This window comes from Sphaeramia orbicularis, chromosome 5 (assembly GCF_902148855.1).
Source record: "Sphaeramia orbicularis chromosome 5, fSphaOr1.1, whole genome shotgun sequence".
Taxonomy (NCBI): domain Eukaryota; kingdom Metazoa; phylum Chordata; class Actinopteri; order Kurtiformes; family Apogonidae; genus Sphaeramia; species Sphaeramia orbicularis.
This window is the reverse complement of record NC_043961.1, coordinates 31,628,237-31,649,543: the sequence shown is the minus strand read 5'-3', so window position 1 is coordinate 31,649,543 and position 21,307 is coordinate 31,628,237. Positions and strand designations below refer to the sequence as shown.

At 38.2% G+C, this 21,307-nt stretch overlaps 1 protein-coding gene across 10 annotated transcripts in view; it reads right to left on the bottom strand.

The window, feature by feature from the left end:
* Positions 1 to 16,574, bottom strand: part of wnk2 (WNK lysine deficient protein kinase 2) — a 35,346-nt gene extending 18,772 nt beyond the window's left edge. For 9 of the 10 annotated variants that reach the window (XM_030134744.1, XM_030134745.1, XM_030134743.1 and 6 more), the window contains exons 1-8: positions 14,982 to 16,572; positions 11,004 to 11,176; positions 10,123 to 10,343; positions 7,420 to 7,577; positions 4,216 to 4,304; positions 3,788 to 4,007; positions 1,656 to 1,923; positions 765 to 1,072 (exon numbers count right to left, since the gene is read on the bottom strand). In XM_030134744.1, coding sequence (XP_029990604.1) covers positions 765 to 1,072; positions 1,656 to 1,923; positions 3,788 to 4,007; positions 4,216 to 4,304; positions 7,420 to 7,577; positions 10,123 to 10,343; positions 11,004 to 11,176; positions 14,982 to 15,650 — 2,106 coding nt within the window. In that variant the 5' untranslated portion in view covers positions 15,651 to 16,572. Of the gene's footprint in view, positions 1 to 764; positions 1,073 to 1,655; positions 1,924 to 3,787; positions 4,008 to 4,215; positions 4,305 to 7,419; positions 7,578 to 10,122; positions 10,344 to 11,003; positions 11,177 to 14,981 lie in introns of all 10 variants that reach the window. The other variant, XM_030134751.1, reaches the window with a different exon arrangement.
* Between the last annotated feature and the right edge of the window lie 4,733 nt (positions 16,575 to 21,307).

The window sequence follows — 21,307 nt, the reverse complement described above, 5'->3', positions numbered from 1 at the left end:
TGTTGCATCCATCCACGATAAAAGCCACAATATGCAGATTACTATATAGAGGTTTTAGGTTGGATTTTCCACAACAAAACTCACACTTACGTTCTTCAGTCTCTCTTCTGCTATTTAACTTCTGTAAAAGTGTGAATCTCCAGATAATGTTAGCTTAGAAATGCAGTCTACGAATGTTAACAGACACCTGGCTCCCAACAGAACACAGACTCCAATACAAACTTCATATAAGCACATGAGCATTCACATATTTTACATAGACAACCTGGTGTATTTAGCTGCAGAGACAATTTTTTTTTTTTTTTTAACTTTATTTTTACTTTCTACATATTTTGTTGTGATCAGGCTGTTTCTGGGTGTCAACCTTTGGTCAGTGAGTGTGAAACTCCAGCCAAGAATAGGGTGCACCAGTGAAACTCTCTCTCTATGCTCTAGTCTCAGTTTATCTAGGAGACAGCAGGAAAAGCTTGATTACACATAAATACACCTACTAAACACAAACCTCTGTACCTTAACAGACAAAGAGAAGCCATGAGATTTGGCTGTATTCACTCAGAACCTTCCTGCATGGTTGTGCTGAAGTATATGCATAATTATGCTGTGAAACAGATTAGAACATTTTATTTCTCTGTTTCACAGGTTTATGCTGCTCTCTTTAAACTACCTTGTTCATTTAACTCAGAGGATGGTTGAAGTTTGAATGCTTACATATTATTCCTTTAAGATAGAATTTTCTAAAAAATAAATTAAAAGTATTTACTCACTGTTTGAGACTGATAAGGCCCTTGGTGGAGTTGTGCTGCAGGCTGTTGATAGGTCCCAGGATGCAGCTGACCTGTGGTTTGCTGGTAGGCTCCCTGTAGTAACTGCGTGGATGGTACTGTGTAATTGTCATATGGGACCTGTGCTGTGGTTTGCTGGTAGGGCCCCTGATGCAGATGAGGGTCAGGCTGCGCGGGCGGACTGTATACTATCTGACCTGTAGAAATGGGCTCGGGAAGAGACTGGTAGGTACCATTTTGCTGATTCTGTAGATCATCCAATTGCATGGCAGAGTTCACTCCACTGTCGGCTGTAATAACAGAGTGAACAAAACATAATCACTCATAACAATGGTCTCTGCAGGAAGGACACACTCTAAGCAAGGACACGGAAAAAAACACTAGTGGTCTATTAATATTCAAGAGTTGGGTGACAATGCATCATTCCTGACCAACACAAATTTTTCTAATAGTCTCTTCCCATTTCTCTCTAATACTTACAAATACAATTTCAATCATTTCATTTCAAATCATATTTTGTGTCATTTCCTGTTAATCTCAGGTAATTGTAATAGACGCTGGTGTGTAACCAAATCTAGGGCCAATTTGAATGTATCATAGTTAGATAATTTTCTTACAAAATAAATGTAATTCCAACTACAAATAAATTGCAATTTTACATATTTATTTGACAGTTTACAGTAAATACTCAAAATGTTGTCAATGTAGTAAGCTGCACTACTTATAAAGTAATTAGAGTAGCTACATTATGTATTACTTTTTGTCATAAGGTTAACAAGTAAACTGATATCCACTAGATTTCAACAGTAAACTTCCCAACACTGATCATACTGTATGATGCAGGTATTTGTGCTCTTAGGTGCAGATTCTCACATGTGGTAGATGCTGTGGTTGGCACAGTGCAGATCAGGGTCTGTTGCTCCACCTCTTGGTCGTCATACTCTGTTGTGGCCAACGTGGTGCCCTGTGGGACACCACTACCAGGCACCTGCAGTAGGTTCTGCTGTGTCTTCTTCGCAGCTACCTCACCATTTCCTGAAGAGACAGTCCGTTCCCTCCGCCATTTAATGAGGGCCACACGGTCTCGAATGGACTTCCCAACAATCTTCACATCACAGTCCAGAAAAAACCCTGATTCCACCTGCAGGACATGGGTGAAATACTCACTGTAGCTCAGGGTAAATTAAGTCAAGATTGTAATTTAACACATTCAGTCCTCCCAAGCCACATGAAATTGCTTTTTCAATACAACAATTTGAATAGAAGAGCAAAGATCAATACTCAGTGTCTGGTTACAATCAATTCAGTATATCTCAGGTCTGACCACTAACTGAAGGGTTAAAGGTAGTGGCTTGCATTATTACATACATGACATAGTGTTCTGATACTATAAAACAAATGAGGCTGTGGCACATTTCCTCTGCCACCTAATGATATGATGTCTTACTCTGATTACATATTACCATTTATCACAGACAATTACGTCATTGTTTTTCCATTGTTTTTTTTAACAGTTATTTGAACCAATTATCTCAGTTCTACCAGGGGAGAGTTAAGGAGTAATGTAGAAGTATGGTTACTATGGTTACACTGTTCTTTTTTTTCCCCCCACTGATAAAGAAAACCTCAATTTTAGCAGACACGTTTCAAGCAATCATAGATTAGTATTTTCCATTTGGCATTTGGCTCTTCCAACAAAAGAGGGCAGTTGGTGAGTCAGTGTGGTATCACAAAAGCCAAGGTCAAAAAAGAGCAGAAATAGAAATATCCACATCAGCCAGTCTAGAAAACACAGAGTCCTTTCACTGTAGCATAGAGGCATGCAGAAACATACAGCAAATCGCCCTTTCAATTAGATGTAAGGACATTTCTTGATTCAAAATTGCATTCTTATGCATACATCATAATCATATTGAGTTGTGAGGCCAGCTCTACTAGTAACGCACAATAGAAGGATGTATGTTTTGTTTTTGCAGTGTTTACATAATGAGCCAGCTCACACAGATAATGAAAGATATATTCTATTACATACAGTATATTAGAGCTTGTTATAGTCTTTTTAAAGCCACTTTCTAAACTAGGAGCACTCGGAGAGCGCAGACCTCCGCCAAGGCAGATCAGTGCCCTGGATTTGGATGAAAATTTCAGGAAATGTTGATACTGGCACTAGGAACAAATGATTAAATTTTAGTGGTGATCGGGGATGGGGGTGTGTGGGGGGGCCACTGATCTGCCTTGGTGGAGGTCGGCGCTGTCTTTTCTAGAAAAACACTCGTAGAGCGCCGACCTCCGCCAAGGCAGATCAGTGGCCCATCCACCCCCCCCACCCTCGATCACCACCAAAATTTAATCATTTCTTCCTTGTGCCAGTATCAACATTTCCTGAAATTTTCATCCAAATCCATCCGTAACTTTTTGAGTTATCTTGTACACAGACAGACAAACAGACAGACAAACCAACGCCGACAAAAACATAACCTCCTTGGTGGAGGTAATAACATGAACTTTAGGTTTACCTGACTATTAGTATCCATGAACAGTAATATAGAACATAACGTGTTGCACACTTTTAATACCCCTCGGCCAAATGTAGCTATAATTTAGATTAGATTGTCTTTGTGTAAAACTTATTACATATATATATTTATATTTGAAAATACTCGGATATTATAACTTCACAAGGCACAAGGCCATTTGACCTTGAAAAAGTACGTCAAGGTGACCTATTTTCAAAAGGCTTCTGCTCCATGCCAAGATGCATCCACAATATAAATTTGGTGCAAATATCTCAATGCATTTGTCAGATAATGTGATTATGTCATTGGATGGACAGACAGATGGACAGACGACAAAATGATGACAATACGTCTCGGCCGAGTGGTAAAAACTGAGGATGCTATTAATTGAATTGTAACGGGAATTGTTCAGCAGTTGAGTAGCTGAACTGAACTGCGAGGGTAGTGAAGATTCACACTTCTGTTTTCAGTAATCAAATATTTGTTTACCATTTCTTGAGCGACAACCTCTGGGACTTCGTTCCCCAAGTTGAAAGTAAATTCAATGGCACCGGTGTCCTTGTACTTCCCCTTCAGCTTTTTAGGATCTTCAACCCACAGCTTTAGAGCAATGGATGATTTTTTCCCATCATCCTCTTCATTGAGCTCCACCCTCACACCTGTATCTTCTGCAAAGAAGGCATGATTAAGAAGGTCCTTAATTGAGTACCTGCAAGAAATAAACAAACTGTAGTTACTGGTAGCACAAAGGTCACTGTGACAGTCAGATCTAATCATGCACAACACATGGGAACGTCAGCTCAGTCACAGGAAAATACTGGTACTAACGTCATAGTGCAACAGCAGCAACAAACACAGCGGTGATCAACATGCAATGTACGGCATTAAACACAACACACTGCAATTATTCCACTCACCTCTCCTCCGATCTGTGACAGATACACTCCCCGATTATTTCCTTAATTTCTGGGTCGCTTACTTTAGTGTAGCTGGCAGGTTTAACCCCCTGAAAACAGAGCGCAAACCAAAGCAGCATTAATATGTCTAAAATCACTAAATGATCACCTCATGTTTAGACAGTTAAAAGAGCATTTAATCTGCTGGGAAATGGAAGCTAGTGCTCTATGAAAATAAATAGATGCAAACAAATGTAATGTCATAAAATAAAGGAACTTCAAATACAGTTTTAAAAGGACCAGTTTTCTTTTTGTTGCATTTCAACACTAAAAATGACACACTGATCCTATTTTATTTTCTGTTATACAAAGTAACAGGCTAAACACATCAGTTTTATTGTACATACAATTCATTTACATACACTTATTTCCTCTGTTCCTGCGTGCACAATACTTAGAGCTGCGCAATATAGTAAAAAATGTAATCTAATTTTTATTCAATGACATTGATATTTAAAAATTTTAATCGATTGATTTCTGGCGACCTTAACTAAAGACATGCACTTTGTTTAATAAAGTTATGTGCCAGAGCTGACTGGAGAAAAACATTCACAATTAATATATTACAAGTAGCAAACAGGTTGCATTTTGAATTTTTGCTGAGCAAGAACTCTCTTAAGGAGTAATTTTCAGTTGTGCAATTTAGGTTTTTTTTTCCCAGACAGTGAAACATCAATTAATCTGCTTTGTTGAGATGCAACTTTGCAAACCTAAGCAATGTTGCAAAGATCTTTTTTTAGAGAGAAGATGCTTTCTCTTGGCACCCCTTCCAAACAAGACTAAATAAGTCATATTGTCCAGTCTTTTTGAACTTTAACCTTATCACTGACACCTCTATGGGGTTTTTTGCAGTTTCCATGAGCATTTCGTGGTGTGACCTTGGTGTGAATTTATCCAGATATCTGCTTCTAAGGAGATTAGTAACTGTTTGACATGTGCTCCACCTGTGAATAATGTTTTTCACTGTAAAATGATGGACTTCAAATTAATATATTGCCTCACAGTCATTCACACTGGTCAGCAATGATTTTACTGGCAGGCTGCTAATGGCTTTTTCAGTGTAATCTGTATAATGTCAATAACCTTTTATTCACTGAGGGATATGCAGCATCCCTGCGGTAGCATTTCCTTTACAGTAGTTGTGTGCACATAACAGTTTTTGTACCTCTGATTACATGCTACCTGCTGTATGACCTCTTTTAACAGCAGACAGTTTGACTTGTTAAAAACAACCAGGTGTAATTAGTATAATTAAAAGTGGCTGCATCTCATTTAAGTGCATCAGTTTCAGACCTTGCTCATTCCGGTTCACTGGAATGGTCTCCTGGGGACACTGAACGGAACAAAGCAATAGTTATGACATCAGTAACACCTGTGCTTTTCCTATTCTGAAAAGGCCTGTAGGTTAAAGCTACTTAGTTGATGTAGTGGGTTCTGTTTTGATTCATTTGTGAATATAGTACCAAAATATAGAGAAGTGAGTGAGTCATGCTTGGTGAAAATGTTTGTGTTTCTTACACTCTCTTGCATTGTGTGATATATAAACAATATGATATATTTTTCATACTGTTCCTCTCTGACAGTCTTGCACATTTAACATCTTACATATCTCAGGCAGTTTTGCACATGTTGTACACCATTCACCTCTGAGAGTTTGCATAATTACCCAGATATTGCACATTTATGTAAATATATATTTTTCTCTTAGTAATAACAGTTTTATATATATATATATATACATATACATATATATATATATATATATATATATATATATATATATATATATATATATATATTTATTTATTTATATTTATTTTTTTTTGTTTTGTTTTGTTTTTGCTCATTTTCTTTTGCTCGCCTTTTTTAAATGCCACTTTGTTTTGGTTGTTTTAATTTCCTAGTTAAATTATTCTATTTAAATTTTTATACTTATACTTTTTTATTTTTTTTATTTTCCCTTTACTTAACCAGGAAAACCTCATTGAGATTAAAAATCTCTTTTCCAAGAGTGTCCTGGCCAAGACGGGCAGCAGTACATTAAATAGCTACAGACACACACTTTCATACAGAAAAACGAAAACAAGTTTTCAATACATAAAAAACACAAAATCAAGTCAAACCTTCCAACGTCAACTTTGCTACAATTGCCCACGAGGTGAAGATAAAGTGTGTCAGATAAAACACCTGCAGCCAGATGTCTCCCTCTCTAAGACATACAACATCCTCTTAAAATTGTCCAACGAAACCAGATCTTTAAGTTTCAGGTCTTTTTGTAGCTCGTTCCAGGTGAATGGAGCCGCAAATCTGAAGGCCTTTTCCCCTGTTCAGTTCTAACTTTAGGAGCAGACAAAAAGAACAGATCCTGACAATGAAGATTATAAGTCTCTGTGGTTCTCCAACTGATGGAGGTCAAAAGGTAGGATGGGAGCAGACCTAGAATAGACTTCGAAATAAAATACACCAGTGACTAAGTCTGCGAGCCGACAAAGAAGACCGTCCAACATCCAGCATAAAGCAAACAATGATGAGTGAGAGATTTGAAATTGGTGATGAACCTGAGAGCTCCATGATACACAGTGTCCAGTGACTGTAAGCTGTGGGAGGAGGCATGCATATACAAGATATCACTGTAGTCCAACACAGACAGAAATGTAGCTGAAACCAGTCTCCTTCTTTATTCAAAAGAGAGACATGATTCTATTCGAAAGAAGAAGTCAAGTTTTAGTTTTACTTTTTTAACAAGCTGCTGAATATGAGCAGGAAAAAGAAAGGGAGCTATCAATTAAAATACCGAGATATTTATAGGTCGGGACAAGTTCTATCTGAGTTCCCTGAGTAGTGATCAGTGAAGGTAGGTTTGAGAGTCGAGACCTTGAATTTGAGAACATCATGACTTTTGTTTTATCTGCATTTAGAATCAGTCTTAAGTCATGAAAATTTTGTTGGACAGTGTTAAAAGCAAGTTGTAACTGGGTAAGGGCTTGGACAGATGTGGAAGCAGAAGTGTACATGACTGTGTACACTGTGTCTTACACTTATCGAAATTCTCGTGGCATTCAGTGTGGATGGCAAAGTAAGATTTTCATTGTAGAGGAAAACCTGTTTTTTTACTCTACACATGACAATAAAATGCTTTGAATCCTTAACATGTAAGATACTCACACTGGTGACTTTGCGGTAGATCTGAGCAGCGTTTTGACATTCAGAGTACGGATACTCTGAAGTGGCCATCTCCAGCAAACACATCCCAAAGGCATACACATCCACAGCCTCATCGTAGTGCTCCTCATACATCTCCGGGGCCATGAACTCTGGAGTGCCTGGAGAATTAATTCAAGACAGGATGATGAATGATAAACTCACCAGCAGTTATTGGTGTTTCATCCTATTTCAGTGCAATCAATACGAGTGTCAGGAACTGAAATTCAACATGTCGGCTTAATCAAGTTGTGTAACTTATATTTTTTCACCTTGAAGACAAGGTTAGTTACAAAACAAAGCTCACACACTATTTTATGGGGTGTGCAATTTCAGTACAATAATGTAAGGTCATTCAAAATAAAAAAAAACAGCAATTTCATGATTCTTAGCATAAAATCTTTTGAGAACATGTTCACCTTCCACAGTGAAGTTAAAAATATCATATTTGCAGAACATTGTTTAAAATGTGCAACGTTGGTCACAATGTAAACTTGAAGGGTACTCAGAGAACACAGACCCCCACCACTGGAAACAGTCCACTCTGTTTCTGCTTCAACAGTATTATTAGACTATACATTTGGATCAGTGTTTACCTCCTCATCATTGGTGACACTGGTTAATTTAAACTACACATTCTTAACTGTCCACCTTCAGTCTTCCTGCATTTTACAGATCATTCCTTTGCTCAGGAGACCCAAAAATGACAAACCATTTCTAATGAATGTTAAACCATGAACACTGTGGATCAGACAAGATTGGCAGCAGACACACAGGTTTAGTCTGTCATGATACTGAGCAGCAAAGGTTAACTTCAAATTGATGGTTCAGGTTTTTTGGAGTGTATTCTTTATGTTATATAAAATTCACCACACCGGTACAAATGTGTCCCTGCTGACAGTGATCTACTATAGGTCATACACTTCCATCTGAATGATCTTATAACTGCAATGACTAACCATGTGTGAAGAAACCTACAGTCATGAGAAAAAGACAGTAAACACTCTTTGAATTCTGTGGCATGAGGTGTTTCTGCTGATTAGCTGTGTTTGATGGGCCTCTGCATTAGGTGCAAATACCTCCACTTTGTTCTTGTCTATCTGGGGATATTATTCCACAAATCTTGAGGTTTGTTAAGATACAACTTTACAAACCTGAGCCATGTTGCCATAATCATTTATAGACAAGAGGCTTTCTCCTGGAAACCCTTCCAAACAAGACACAGTTGTACCGTCATGAACTTTAACATTTAACATAGGTTAGGGTTGTTTTTTTTGCTATTTCTCTGAGTATTCCATGGTCTGACCATGGTGTGAATTTGCTGGGACATTCACTCTTAGGTAGATTGGCAATAGTCTTGAATGTTCTCCACTTGTGAATAATGTTACTCACTGTTAAATGATGGCTTTCAAACTGATTATAAATGGCTTTCCCAGACTGATGGGCAGCAGAAATTGGTTCTCTGAGCTCACTGCTGATGTCTTTCATCTTTGGTATTGTGTTAATACACATCTGACAGCCTCATTCCAGCAAACTGCTAAAAAATTCCACTTTTATAGAGGTGGTGACAGTGGTGAAAGGTGATAATTACTAAATTAAAGGTATCTGCTTTCCAATGGAAGCAGTCAGAAATCTTTCATGCACTGCTTCTCCATTTTGGCTTCATTTTTGTTAAAAACAGAATTGCACGGTAAAATCTGTCGTGTGTTGTTTCTCACTAGAGATTAGAATTAAATAATTTTAGAAACCTGGTAATGACCAGGTGATTTTTTTGGTGTACTGATATGTAAAACCATAGTGTTCAAAGAGAGTGTACTTCTTTTCTCTCATCTAGATTATGAAAGCCAAGTGGCCTCTGTGTGCATGCATGTGTGTGTGTCTCAAGATTCACACAAAATCCGGAGAGAGCTGACTGCTGCAGTTTGGTATACTTACGTATTTTTGGTCAAGGAACAGACAGGCAAAAATGGCAAGTTGATAGGACCAGTATTTTGGGAGATATTAGCAATTTTAGAATACAATAGCCTTACAATTATGTTGCTATACCCAGAATGCTTTGGCTGTGACTGCTGGACAAATGCAGTGCAGCATGCAGGAATACACAACAGCATAAAAACGACCACATCTAGAACTCGTGGATCCCCACGAGTCAATGTGCTAGTGTTTGTATATGTTCTTTATATCATTGCTACCTTCACCTCTGTTCATAGACATGTATGACATTGTTTCTTAAACACCTTGTTTTCTCTCTTGACATGAAGTACAGTTCTTAGAAAAATCTCAAAAATGTCTTGAAAACTGAGATTTTGTCACCAACTGAGATGAAATACTGTTTAGGTGTGAAGGTGAGGCCTAAAACTAGAGAAAATGTTCACTTTTATGAAATATCTGTATTAACATGAACCCTGTGATCTGCTCCAAAATGTAGCTGTTCATCTTTGACCTGTGAACACTCTTTTCACCAAGTTCTGTTAAAATTGGTGAGGTAGCTTTTGCCTAATTCTGCTGACAGACAAAACTTCTTGGGCATAAGCAAAAAAAAATAACTGACCAACTCTAACTGCAATGAGAAAACTATGACTAAAACTACTCCTACTAGTCCTAATTTTTGGTTGCAATTCCCCACAGTTCAAAGACAATTAACTTTGTGACTTTCTAATGACTAACCAATAACACTTTTAGCGAAGGACGCCCTCTTGAGTGTTGCTAAGCCCAGGTCTCCTATTTTGACAGAGCCTGTCGGACCAGTGATGAAGATGTTGTCACACTTGAGGTCTCTGTGGATGATCGGAGGAGTCCTGGTGTGGAGGAAGTGGAGGCCTTTGAGAATCTGTCTGCACCAGCTCCGAAGAACTTTTGGTTTCATCACTTTAAAGCGCTTCAGATACCTGTGGGAGGATATTAAAAAGACTATGGCAGAGATGTTCCAGTTGGTACATTAAAAAACACGGTACAGAGTAAATGTGGAGATTGAGATATCATGGTCTGTCCCCTGTTGGTTATTGTGCTTATAAACTGTTTTCAGTGAACAGTTTCTCTGCTGCAAAGTGATGTTGTGTATTGAGCACAAGCTGCAAACACAGTCTCTGGAGACTAAGTCTGTTTTCAAACTAATCCTCTCATTTCGACTGCCTTAATCTCTTTTTTATTGTGCTCCCTATAATGCAAGTTGGAATAATTTGAATTCTTAATTAACTAAGCTGAGAGCCAAAAAATTCATCTTATAAATAATTCGGACAAAGCTCAGAGTTTCTGTTTTTATCTTCCCACTGTCTCACATGATCTGCTGTAGTGTGTCACTCAGTTAACATGAAATATGATACACATGATGCAGTCAATCTAATAGTTAATGATTTTAAAGATGGTCTAAAGTGACTCATAAAAACCACAAGAATATTGTTATAGTACATAAAGTGCCTTAAGATGCAAAATTAAATTTGCAGTCATATATGTGGTTAAAAAGGACACATAAGAAGGGGAACACACAAAGATAAGTCAATATTCCAGGAAAAATAATTCTAGGAAATATTTTTAATTTGGAGTCTTACGTTTTTAGTGTCCCTGAGGTCATTAGCTCTGTCACCAGAACAATACACTTCTTCCCTTTCACCGGTGATTCCCAGAAGTCATAAAACCGCACAATATTGGGATGTTGAAGGGCCTTTAACATCTCCGCCTCCTCTTTGAACCGCTGTCTTTCTGCTTTGGACAGTTTCCGTTCCTTGGGAAAATGGAAAAGACAATTAATATTTTTTAATGAGAATGAATTGAATGAAGTTTGCCAACTCATTTTTCACAGTTCTCCAGAGACTTATCAGAGAATAAGCACCAGCAGTCATCAATTTGTACAGATTTAACAAGTTTGAGAGGTGGTGAAGAATTTCTCATTGTGTTTTTCTAATAAAACAAGCTGATGGGATTGATAAAAATTCTTTTGAATCACATTTTATTGCTTCAGGAGAGAAGTTCTGTTCAATTTGCCTGAGGTTCCTGTTTAGACTGAACACAGCCTTGGCATTTCGAGTGGGTAAACATGGGGGTCCAAACCATTTACTCTCATTATCACTGGTGTATATAACACACACAACACTGAACCACCTAAGGACTGCTAGTTGAATACATTTAAAAAAACAGACAAGTAAAAGTCAAATTTAATCTGTAGAGGCGTGGAGCCACACAGCTGTCATGACAGATAAACACAAGCTTTAATCGCATTTCTAATCTGTACACGTCAAATGTGCTTAATGTTATAAAGAATAAGACAGGATGGAACATTAACAGTTTTACACTGCAAACTGAAAAGAAAATTATTTTTTATCACCAAGACAAAGACATAAAGATAAGCAGTTCAACACAATTCACAATGGTTTAACTCTTACTTCTTTAGGTAGCTAATGCTGGGTGAATCTGTGTATACTGGATCAATATTTTGGCCCCTGCCTTCCCTGAACTGTTGTATAAATAGTGAAACAGCTGACAGCAAACATCCACTACATTTCTGTTTCTCTCCAGTCAGCAGGGCAGATACAAGCCAATGACCAGGAAAAATGTCACATGGCCTGCACATTTTCTCTTCGTCTTTCTTCTTAGACACATTGTATTAGACATAATGACACTGCATTCAGTACTTCAAATGTCTGGTAGTCAAAATGCCCTATGGTCCGTCTCATTGATTATTGACTAATGCTGTGGAATCAGGTTTCATTCACAGCCTATAATGACCTATGCAGTGTGCTGTCTTCTGCATCTGCCATTTCCTGCAGCTTTGTGACACGTACATTGCTTTAACTTCTTCATACAATCAATCCATATGTCATTTCCATCTCATCATTAACACTGTCCAGTTTTCTGGGATAATTTACCGGTTATTAAAAACACTATGCCGAGAGGAGATCTAAAGAGGGTGTGGCACTTACAACATACCATGTACCACAATAAAAAGAAACATTAGCGGCACTAATGCTATTTAATAGAATGGTAAGGACACAGTGTTGCTGCAGATACTATAAATAAAGAATCCTTGTTTTGCTGTGTATTAAATACTACACGTCTTGCACATTGTCCTTAGCTGAACCCACCCTTTCTCTCTCTCCTCTCTCTCTCCCCCTTGATGCAGAGGGCTGCATCAGCAGGATTCACTCTCCAGACACATCTGTGTGGTAACACCACAAACGCACTAAGTTTATGTTTAGTATTCATTACCAGCCCATCAAACAAGACAAATATTAAGGCAGGCAGGCAGACAGATCTCAAGCCAGTAAAAAGTGTTTTGGATTTTCACTAAATCTTGCTGTATAATTTACTAATTTGAAGTAAAACAACATCCTCAGCAGACATTTAATCATCTTTTAGAGGATGACTTAGTAGCATAACAAGAAGTCTGTCCTATTCTACAACAGCCCATCCTGATTTATAAAGCCTTTTGGAACCATGTGTGTTTTCTGCTGCATCATTCTTTGGGTTTCATTAAATGTTACACAGTGTATATGCACGACAGTAAACACCGTTTTTTTAGAGAGACACACAGGCACTGAAGCTCTGAAGGGCAAGGCCTGACCTCTTGGGACAGGGTGGTTGAATCATCATTAGATCTCCCCTAAGACCCTGCTCAGACACCGCACCTACGCAAATACACACATAGTGTACGCACTCTGCTTAATACTGCCTGTATGTGGTGTCCGTCCACCACAGAAGAAACTCTTCCACTAGTAATTCCAGTTAATAATATATCGGTACAACCAGAGAAATTAAGTCCCTTTAAACTGACCCTAAGCACTACAGAAATGTAATTTGTATATATTTCAATATAGCAATATTGGCTAATTGTAAATAAAAGTCACAAAAGCACATAACATACGGTTATAGTCATGTTGTTATATGCTCAGTAGATTGGATTCTGATGTTAATGAACCCATCAACAATTAAATGAGGTTTCAAGTCCAAATGAGCCACATTACATTATAGTGCTAGCATAAACATAACTCATATACTCAGCTTAATTTATGTATGTATATATAGCAGTTGTCGCCAGTGGGAGCTATGAGATAAGCAAAATGTAAAAAGAATTTTAGCTGCATGTCTGAAACTGGTGGAGTCCTGACCGGCCCTGGATTCTGCAGGAGTAAGAAAATGAAAACAGCACCAGCTCTGCTCACTATGAAGCCACGTTAAATCAAAATATTCAGCTCTGCACATCTGAGTCTCAAGTTCACAAATGTTAAGATCATTAAGGAAATTTCATGTATATTAAAGAGTCGAAGATCATTGTGAGGCGCTGTCTCATCTTAATTACTACTGTCTAGACTCTAATACACAAGTAGGACCACAATATACATGCATATGTATGTGTGTGTGTGTGTGTGTGTGTGTGTGTGTATGTGTGTGTGTGTGTTTTAAGGTTGGTTTTAGTGTTTCATCTATGTATCTATGTATCTATGTATCTATGTATCTATCTATCTATCTATCTATCTATCTATTACAGCACAACAAAGCAAATTTAACTTAGTCTTCTTCAAATCCTCTGTCAGGAATTTGCTTGGGACAGAGTGAAGAACACAGTTTGAGCTGTGAAAGGCTGGCCCCTGTCTGTAGGTCTGTCTACAGGCTAATCTGTACATCACATGGATAGCATCTAAACTGATCATTAGATTACCACATGCACAGATTAGTGACAAAGTAAGCTGTCACTGTTATGAAGCATGTGCAAACATTAGCTACTATATGTAAGAAAAATCTGACCGGTTAAAGTGTCATTCATTTTATCTACTGTCGGGATTCACAACAAATACTGTGTGGGTACGACTGCAGAATTGCCTCAGTTTAGTTCCATTTCAGTAAAAGGATTCAATAGAAAAGAGTTACTTAAAAAAAAAAAAAAATGTTAGCTACAAGACCTCCTGGGTGAAACAAAACTACAAGCTGATAACAGGGCTGTGAGTTATAAAATGCAACAAGATCAAGTTCATGAGAAGCTGATGCAATGTGAGCGCTGACAAAAAGAAAGTCACTACTGGAGTGACAGTCAGCCTGTCTTTTTGGTCTGTAACAGCAACTTACCTTTGTTCCACAATGAGAACAAATATCCTGTCATCGCTCATTAACAAACATAGTGTAAACAGGTAGGGTCAAGCACATTTTTACCCCAAACACAGAAATATGAAGCTATAAAAACATAAAACAATCAAATGGAACAGTGTTTCACCCTGTAAATGCTGAGTTGTGTCAAAGTATCACCACTCTATTACTCTAAATGACATGGCAAAACCTAGTGTTTAGGTTGGTTATAAATGTTAAAGGTACCACAGAGGATAATCATTTATGAGGATCTTTGCTGTGAGAGCTTGAGTACTGTTCTATTATGCTGTTCTTCTCTCTGCAGGGCATCCATAAGACCCCTATAAGGACCCTGGTTGTGCGCAGGGTCAAACACTGAACATGACAACGCCTCAAATCTGATAAAATGAGGTAACAGATACCTAAGAAAAGGTTTAATACACATGTTGGTCTGATGTGATGAGTGAACCCACCTGGAGTTCACACCATGCCACCTCCACCCAGGTGTCAGTGTCAAGACCTTTATAGACCGTCTTGAAGGACCCCCTCCCCAGCTCGATGTCAAACTTGAGGAAGCGCCCCCCTGGTGAGGTGGACACAGCCTTCATCCCTGGCTCCTCTTCATTCTCGTCACTTCCTGCCTTCCCTGTGACATCCGGGGGGATAACCTCCACCTTTGGCTCTGGTTCGCTCTTGTCTCCCTTGTCCTCGTCTGCGCTCACACTCTCCGTGGCGCTGTCCTTCAACCCCACCTGGCTCTCCGTGCTGGAACTCTCCTGGGCGCGGGTTCCGTGGAGAGCTCGGGTCCGGCTCCGACCCACGATGGTGCGCAGGTCAATGCTGAGCACCGGGCTGGCGTGGGTACAGTCCTGCGTGTCCACCGGCGGCTCCTCGGAGTCTGACACCCACAAACTTCTCCGGATGAACCTCTGTCGGATCAGCCCCCTGTATCCCGTGGAGGGGTACGCGCTCGGGTCACTCGCCCCGCGCAGGGCCGCGTTTTGGATGTTGACATTGTGGTCTGCCCCGTTCTCATAAATAGGCCTACAGGCATTTGCATTAATGTCCGAGTCTAAATTAGGGGCTGAGGAAAATGTGGATCCTAGTGGCGGATCTATACTTGAATCGTCCGCCGAATCCATCCCCGGTAAATTATTCAACACTTACCGGCGACATTGCGTAAAGAGGATGATCAGCATGGTTCTCTCCGGATTGTGGGAGAGTTTGCTGCCTACCTGCAACACTTGCATGCAGTGACGCAGTTCGCCAGCGTAGGAGATATGGCCCTATGCCTTCAATTTGTTTAGGGCACTGAACATCCCCAGAAAATGTCCTGCACGGAAGCTGCGTGCATCGCACCTTGCCACCTCCCGCCCTGGTCCACCTTGCTGCAGTAAAGCTATTCAAGTTAAGCCTGATGTCATTGCCAGTTCAACCTATGAGCTCACGAAAATCACTCCCTCCACATTGCATAATGTCCCCGCTCCGGCGCATAACTACAAAAATGTAATTTGTTCCGCCGTCAGATCACTGGCCTCCAGTGGAAAGACCAGGATGTCTGGGCTTTAATCCGTCCACATCACGGAGCCGCTGAACGCACAGCTGTCTGCTCCTGTAAACACTGACCAGCCCGGCCTGGGGAGGATGCAAATAAATAGCCGGAGTTCCGGGTGAAAATCTGAATCAGCTCCGAGAAGTGTGACCTCAGCATCTCTGCATTGTTCCTTTAACTCTCCGCACGTACTTTTTCCTCCTGAGCGCAGCCTGGAGCGGAGCGGAGCGCAGGACGCACAGAAGCGCTTATCAGATTATGCTCACTGCGGCACACTTTCCTCAGGTCGGAACACACAGTTCTCGGTGCATCTTTTCGGGTCCGGGTGAGTCGACTAATGCCTGTCTAAATTTCACCTGTTTGAGGTTTGCAAAACTAAGATATATCACGACTCAACCCACGCCCCTAGCAACAACACGTATCCAATGACTAGGCACGCTTTTAGGCGGCACCCTCAGCCTCTGCCGACACAGGCTGTGTGCTCCACGGCTCCGTCCGCCCTTATCGTGACGCATAAGCCTTCAATGGGAGGATGACTGGCAGAGCCTACCAACCAAAAGGGAGGCTGCTAGGAATTATGGGCTACCGGATAAAGCGCACCGGACCCCATCTTATTATGATGCTCCTCCACATGGACCAGTGAGTGAAGGATGAGACCCTGGACTGGGTTTTGCAGCAAAGTCTTGTGTTAGTTCTCCCTCAGACCTTGTCTAAGGCTGCTGGCACCTTTCATTATTTTACATCAAATCATTACATCTAAGTTAAAAATAGATTAGTCTCCTTGTCTCTACCTTGTAACACAATACTATTTTTCATGTACATATAATAATGTGTAATTACATTTTTAATCCTCTAAAACACAGGTGTCAAACATGAGGCCCGGGGGCCAAATCCGGCCGCCAAAGGGTCCGGTCCGGCCCTTGGGATGAATTTGTGAAATGCAAAAATTAATATTAAGAAATTAACAATCCTTTTAGTTCAGGTTCCACATTCAGAACAATTCAATCTCCACTGGCTCAGACCAGTAAAATACTATCATAATAATTTATAAATACTCACAACTCCAATTTTTTCTCTTTGTAAATGTAAATATTTTCATGTATTTACACAAAAATAAAGTATAATTTCACAAAAAATGTGAATAATTTGAACAAATGTGAAGAACCTCAAATGTCTTAAGAAAAATAATTGTAATTTTAACGATATTTTGCCTGTTATTAAATGTTTTGTGTGTTTGTAGATCCACTGTGATCTGTAAGTTATAATGTACATGTGTAAATGATAAACTGAGTCACAATATTGTTAAAATTACACTTATTCTTTCAGTTTGTCCAAGTTATTCACATTGTTTGAAAGGACAGTTTGTAGATGTAAACATTTTCATTGTTTAATTTGACTTTTTTCAGTGTAAAATATAGAGAAAAGTTTGGAGTTAGCATTATTTATATATTATTATGTAATTATTTTACTGGTTCAGCCCACTTCAGATCAAATTTAGCTGAATGTGGCCCCTGAACTAAAATGAGTTTGACACCCCTGTTCTAAGGCAATCATCTGTGGCTTAAATGGCATTTTTTCTAATTTGTTCAGTATTTTTCAACCACTATTCTACACATATGCTTTAAAAAAAAAAGTAAAGTGGAGTTCCTCAGCTTTTCAGTGATATTACGTAGCTTTTATGTGCACATGTAAAGGCTTCTTAGTGAATATTTTTAGACCAAGGGGCATGAAAATTCAGGGGCCACACACAGCCCAAACTGAAGTGGGCTGGACCAGTAAAATAACAGCATAATAACCTATAAATAATGACAACTCCAAAAAAACAAAAATTACATTACATGAGGAGTGTGAATCCGAACAACCATGAACAACCTGAAATTTCTAAAGAAAAATCAGTGCAATTTTAGTAATATTATGCCTCAGCTTACTATTTGCACATGTGCATTACAATTTACAGATCACAATGGTACAAAACATTTAACAGGCATGTGAAAATGAAAAATATTGTATTTTTGCACCACTGATTTATCATAATTTCCTACTTTGAGCTAATGAATGGATCTACTTTGCTTCAGAGAGGCTAGATACAGCTATAATTCATGTGGAAATAAACTTCATTACATTTTCTAAATAAGAAAAAAAAAACCCAAAAACTTAGCAACTGCTTTTGTCTGAGTTACAAAGTAAAAACAATCACATTTTGACACTATTATTATTATTTGTGAAAATTGTGATTTTAAATGAGCTGGTTGGAGGTCCTGAATCAGATTATGCTTGACACCTAATTCTGACCAATACTATAGAAATACTAAATAAACCAGTACAGGTCTGGTCCCACAAAAATGGTTCTTGATCTCCGAGGGTTACTTTATGGTAATAAATGTATGAAATGCAAATTAAACATTTCAAGTTTGTCCCTATTGCGCACCTTTATATAAGTTCTACACAAGCACTTAAAGTCTTAAAAACTTAAAATACATTAAATAAATATTTTCTTAATTCTTGCTAGGGCAGAGGTTGAGGTTAGATGGTGATAGCATATTTTTCTGCCCTCCTTAACACTTTTTCTTGCATGTTACCAAAGTCAAACAAAGAAGGAAAATGACACTTAAGGCACCAAAAGTATTTTTGTAAAGGGTCAGTTTTACACTTTATGTGTCATTCACAGCAGTAAACCTGTCCTGTTCTCCAGGGAAACAGTGGAGATAATAGGAGCCATTTAGTGTGTGTGTGTGTGTGTGTGTGTGTGTGTGTGTGTGTGTGTGTGTGTGTGTGTGTGTGTGTGTGTGTGTGTGTGTTTTCAAGCTTTGGACTGTGAATGTGTGTGTTTCCTGACTGGTCAACCTTTTTACTTCTCTCCCTTTGTGGTCACACATGGCCAGATGGTTTCCTCAGATAAAAGTTCTCAGTGTGCCCGTTCTTGTTTTGTCATTTCTATCTTAGCTAAATACAGCTCCATCCTTATGTGTTTATTTAGTAAAATGGACTTTTCACATATATGCTGATGCCAGTTTAGTGTGGAGTAGTTAAATTCTAACAACAATTAGAATTTGTTTCTCAGATGTGTTCTTAGTCATGTTTTATTCATTGAAAAATTGAATTGATTTAACAGTCAAATTTACGGGTACAAATTACAAATAGCCCATATATTACATTATTTAGGTCGTATACATGTGTAAAACCCAAAACCAATACGGTCTGCTCACTTAGAAAATCCTACAAATGGTAGCTCCCAGAGTCAGAGCAGAATTTAGTAAAACAGTTTTTCAATACACTGCAGTTTCTTCATGGAATTATTTACAGAAGGACCTGAAACTGTCAGAACTTCTTGCTTATATAACAAACTTAAATTTATTTTAAAGGATTGAAAAAACAATCCATCTGCTTAATGTGACTGGTTCTAAATTTGCACTGAAATTGTTGTTGCACCCTTCATAATCTTGAATTTTCTTCTATAGTATACAGTTAGATATCATATATATTTATTTGTATGTATTTGTGTGTATGAAAGGTGTTTGTTTTGTCTTGATATATTGCTGTAATAATTTCGATGGGGCTGGATTTAGACCATTGTGTTTAGGAGTAGGTTGTGACTCAATAGAAAAAAAAAACTCTCATGGAGATTCAGAGCTTTGTTTCAATCTGTTAATAATAAATATGGTCTTCTCTGTGGTTGACGTTTCTGGCAATGAATGAATGACAGTGAACTGGTTGACATATAATGGTGGCTTGCTGATTTGTGGATTGTGAAATCTGGTTACAAAACAGTGTCTCTCCCCCTTCCTTCTCATACACCAACCCATATACTTGTGTATAGGTTCAGATTTTAGGCTGAGAAAAAAGAGAAGCAGTTCTAACGTTATTGTAGCCCTTTTATGTTCATTTTAGAACAGAAATAATAATGTCAAAATTGAGTCTCAATATCATATCACTTTTAAATTCAAATGTAATACTTTTTAATTAGTTTTAAATTAGTTTTACTCAAATATTAGCACTAAAAGCTACTTTTTACAAAGTTATTTCAATCACTCAAATTCAAATCAGATTACATTTTAATACACGTGAATTTATCAGTTTGTTGTATTCAGTCTTGTACTCCAACAAATGTCAATGGTGGTGGACAGATTTTACTGTGGCACCCTAAACATGTGAGTAAAAGATTAAAGTTACAATTATGTTGATCATTTTAAGTGTGCATAAACAATAATAAAAGAACAATTCTGACATCAATGAAAAAAAAAAAAAAAAATGCTTAAAATACCCCTATTGCCATGTTGTGTACTACTGTATATTTACATGTACTATTTAAAATATTCTCTTTAATGAAATATTTAAAACAAAAGCCATCCACTGCAAAGAACATTCCAAATAAAATCAAATTTAAAAAACTTTTACTTACTGGGTCTCAGGAGGATATACATATTTAAACAGGCAGTGCCAGCTCACAACAAACCCCACTCCTTGCACATATTGTAACTTATTTTGGCATCGATCCAGCTGATGTCATCATGTTTATGTCTGATGTCATCATGTCTATATGTGTGCTGATGTCAGCATATCAATTACCTCTAGATATGTGCCAAGTTTGAAGTAAATTGAAACAAAATAGATGTTTTTATAGACATTTGAAATTTTGCGCATTATAAGTAAATGGGAGAAGAAAAAAGATTTTAAAAATTCATAAAAACTTTGAACTCTGACCTACTTTTCCCAAGATGAATCCACATCTATTCTGGGTCACCGGCAATCTATAAACCCAATTTGATAGGAATTAAACCAATAGTTTTCCTGCTACAGACATGTGAAATTTTCTGCATTAAAAGTAAATGGGGAAAAAAAAAGATTTAACAAATTCATAAAAATTTAACCCTTTCATGCATAGTGGTCACTACAGTGGACAGCTATTCTACAGCTGTTCTCTTGTATATTCATGGATTTTGTTGTTTTAGTTCCATATCAGCCAACACAGTGGACACTTATGCACCATCCCATACGCTGACGTTCATACCATTACTGTAACTTTGCTGTTCTTGATAAACCTGATCTGCAGTAACATGACTGAGTGTAAATTGACTGCCAGTTGTTAATAGACTGTAATTAACAGGGTTTTTTTTTTTTTTAAACAAAAACTTGAGTGAGTGAGTAATAACTAGTATTAGAGTATGTTAAAATGTGAGAAAACATCAGATTAGCAGTACAAAAAAAATGTTTTTATTTTATAGTTTTCACACAGTGTGTCAGTAAATG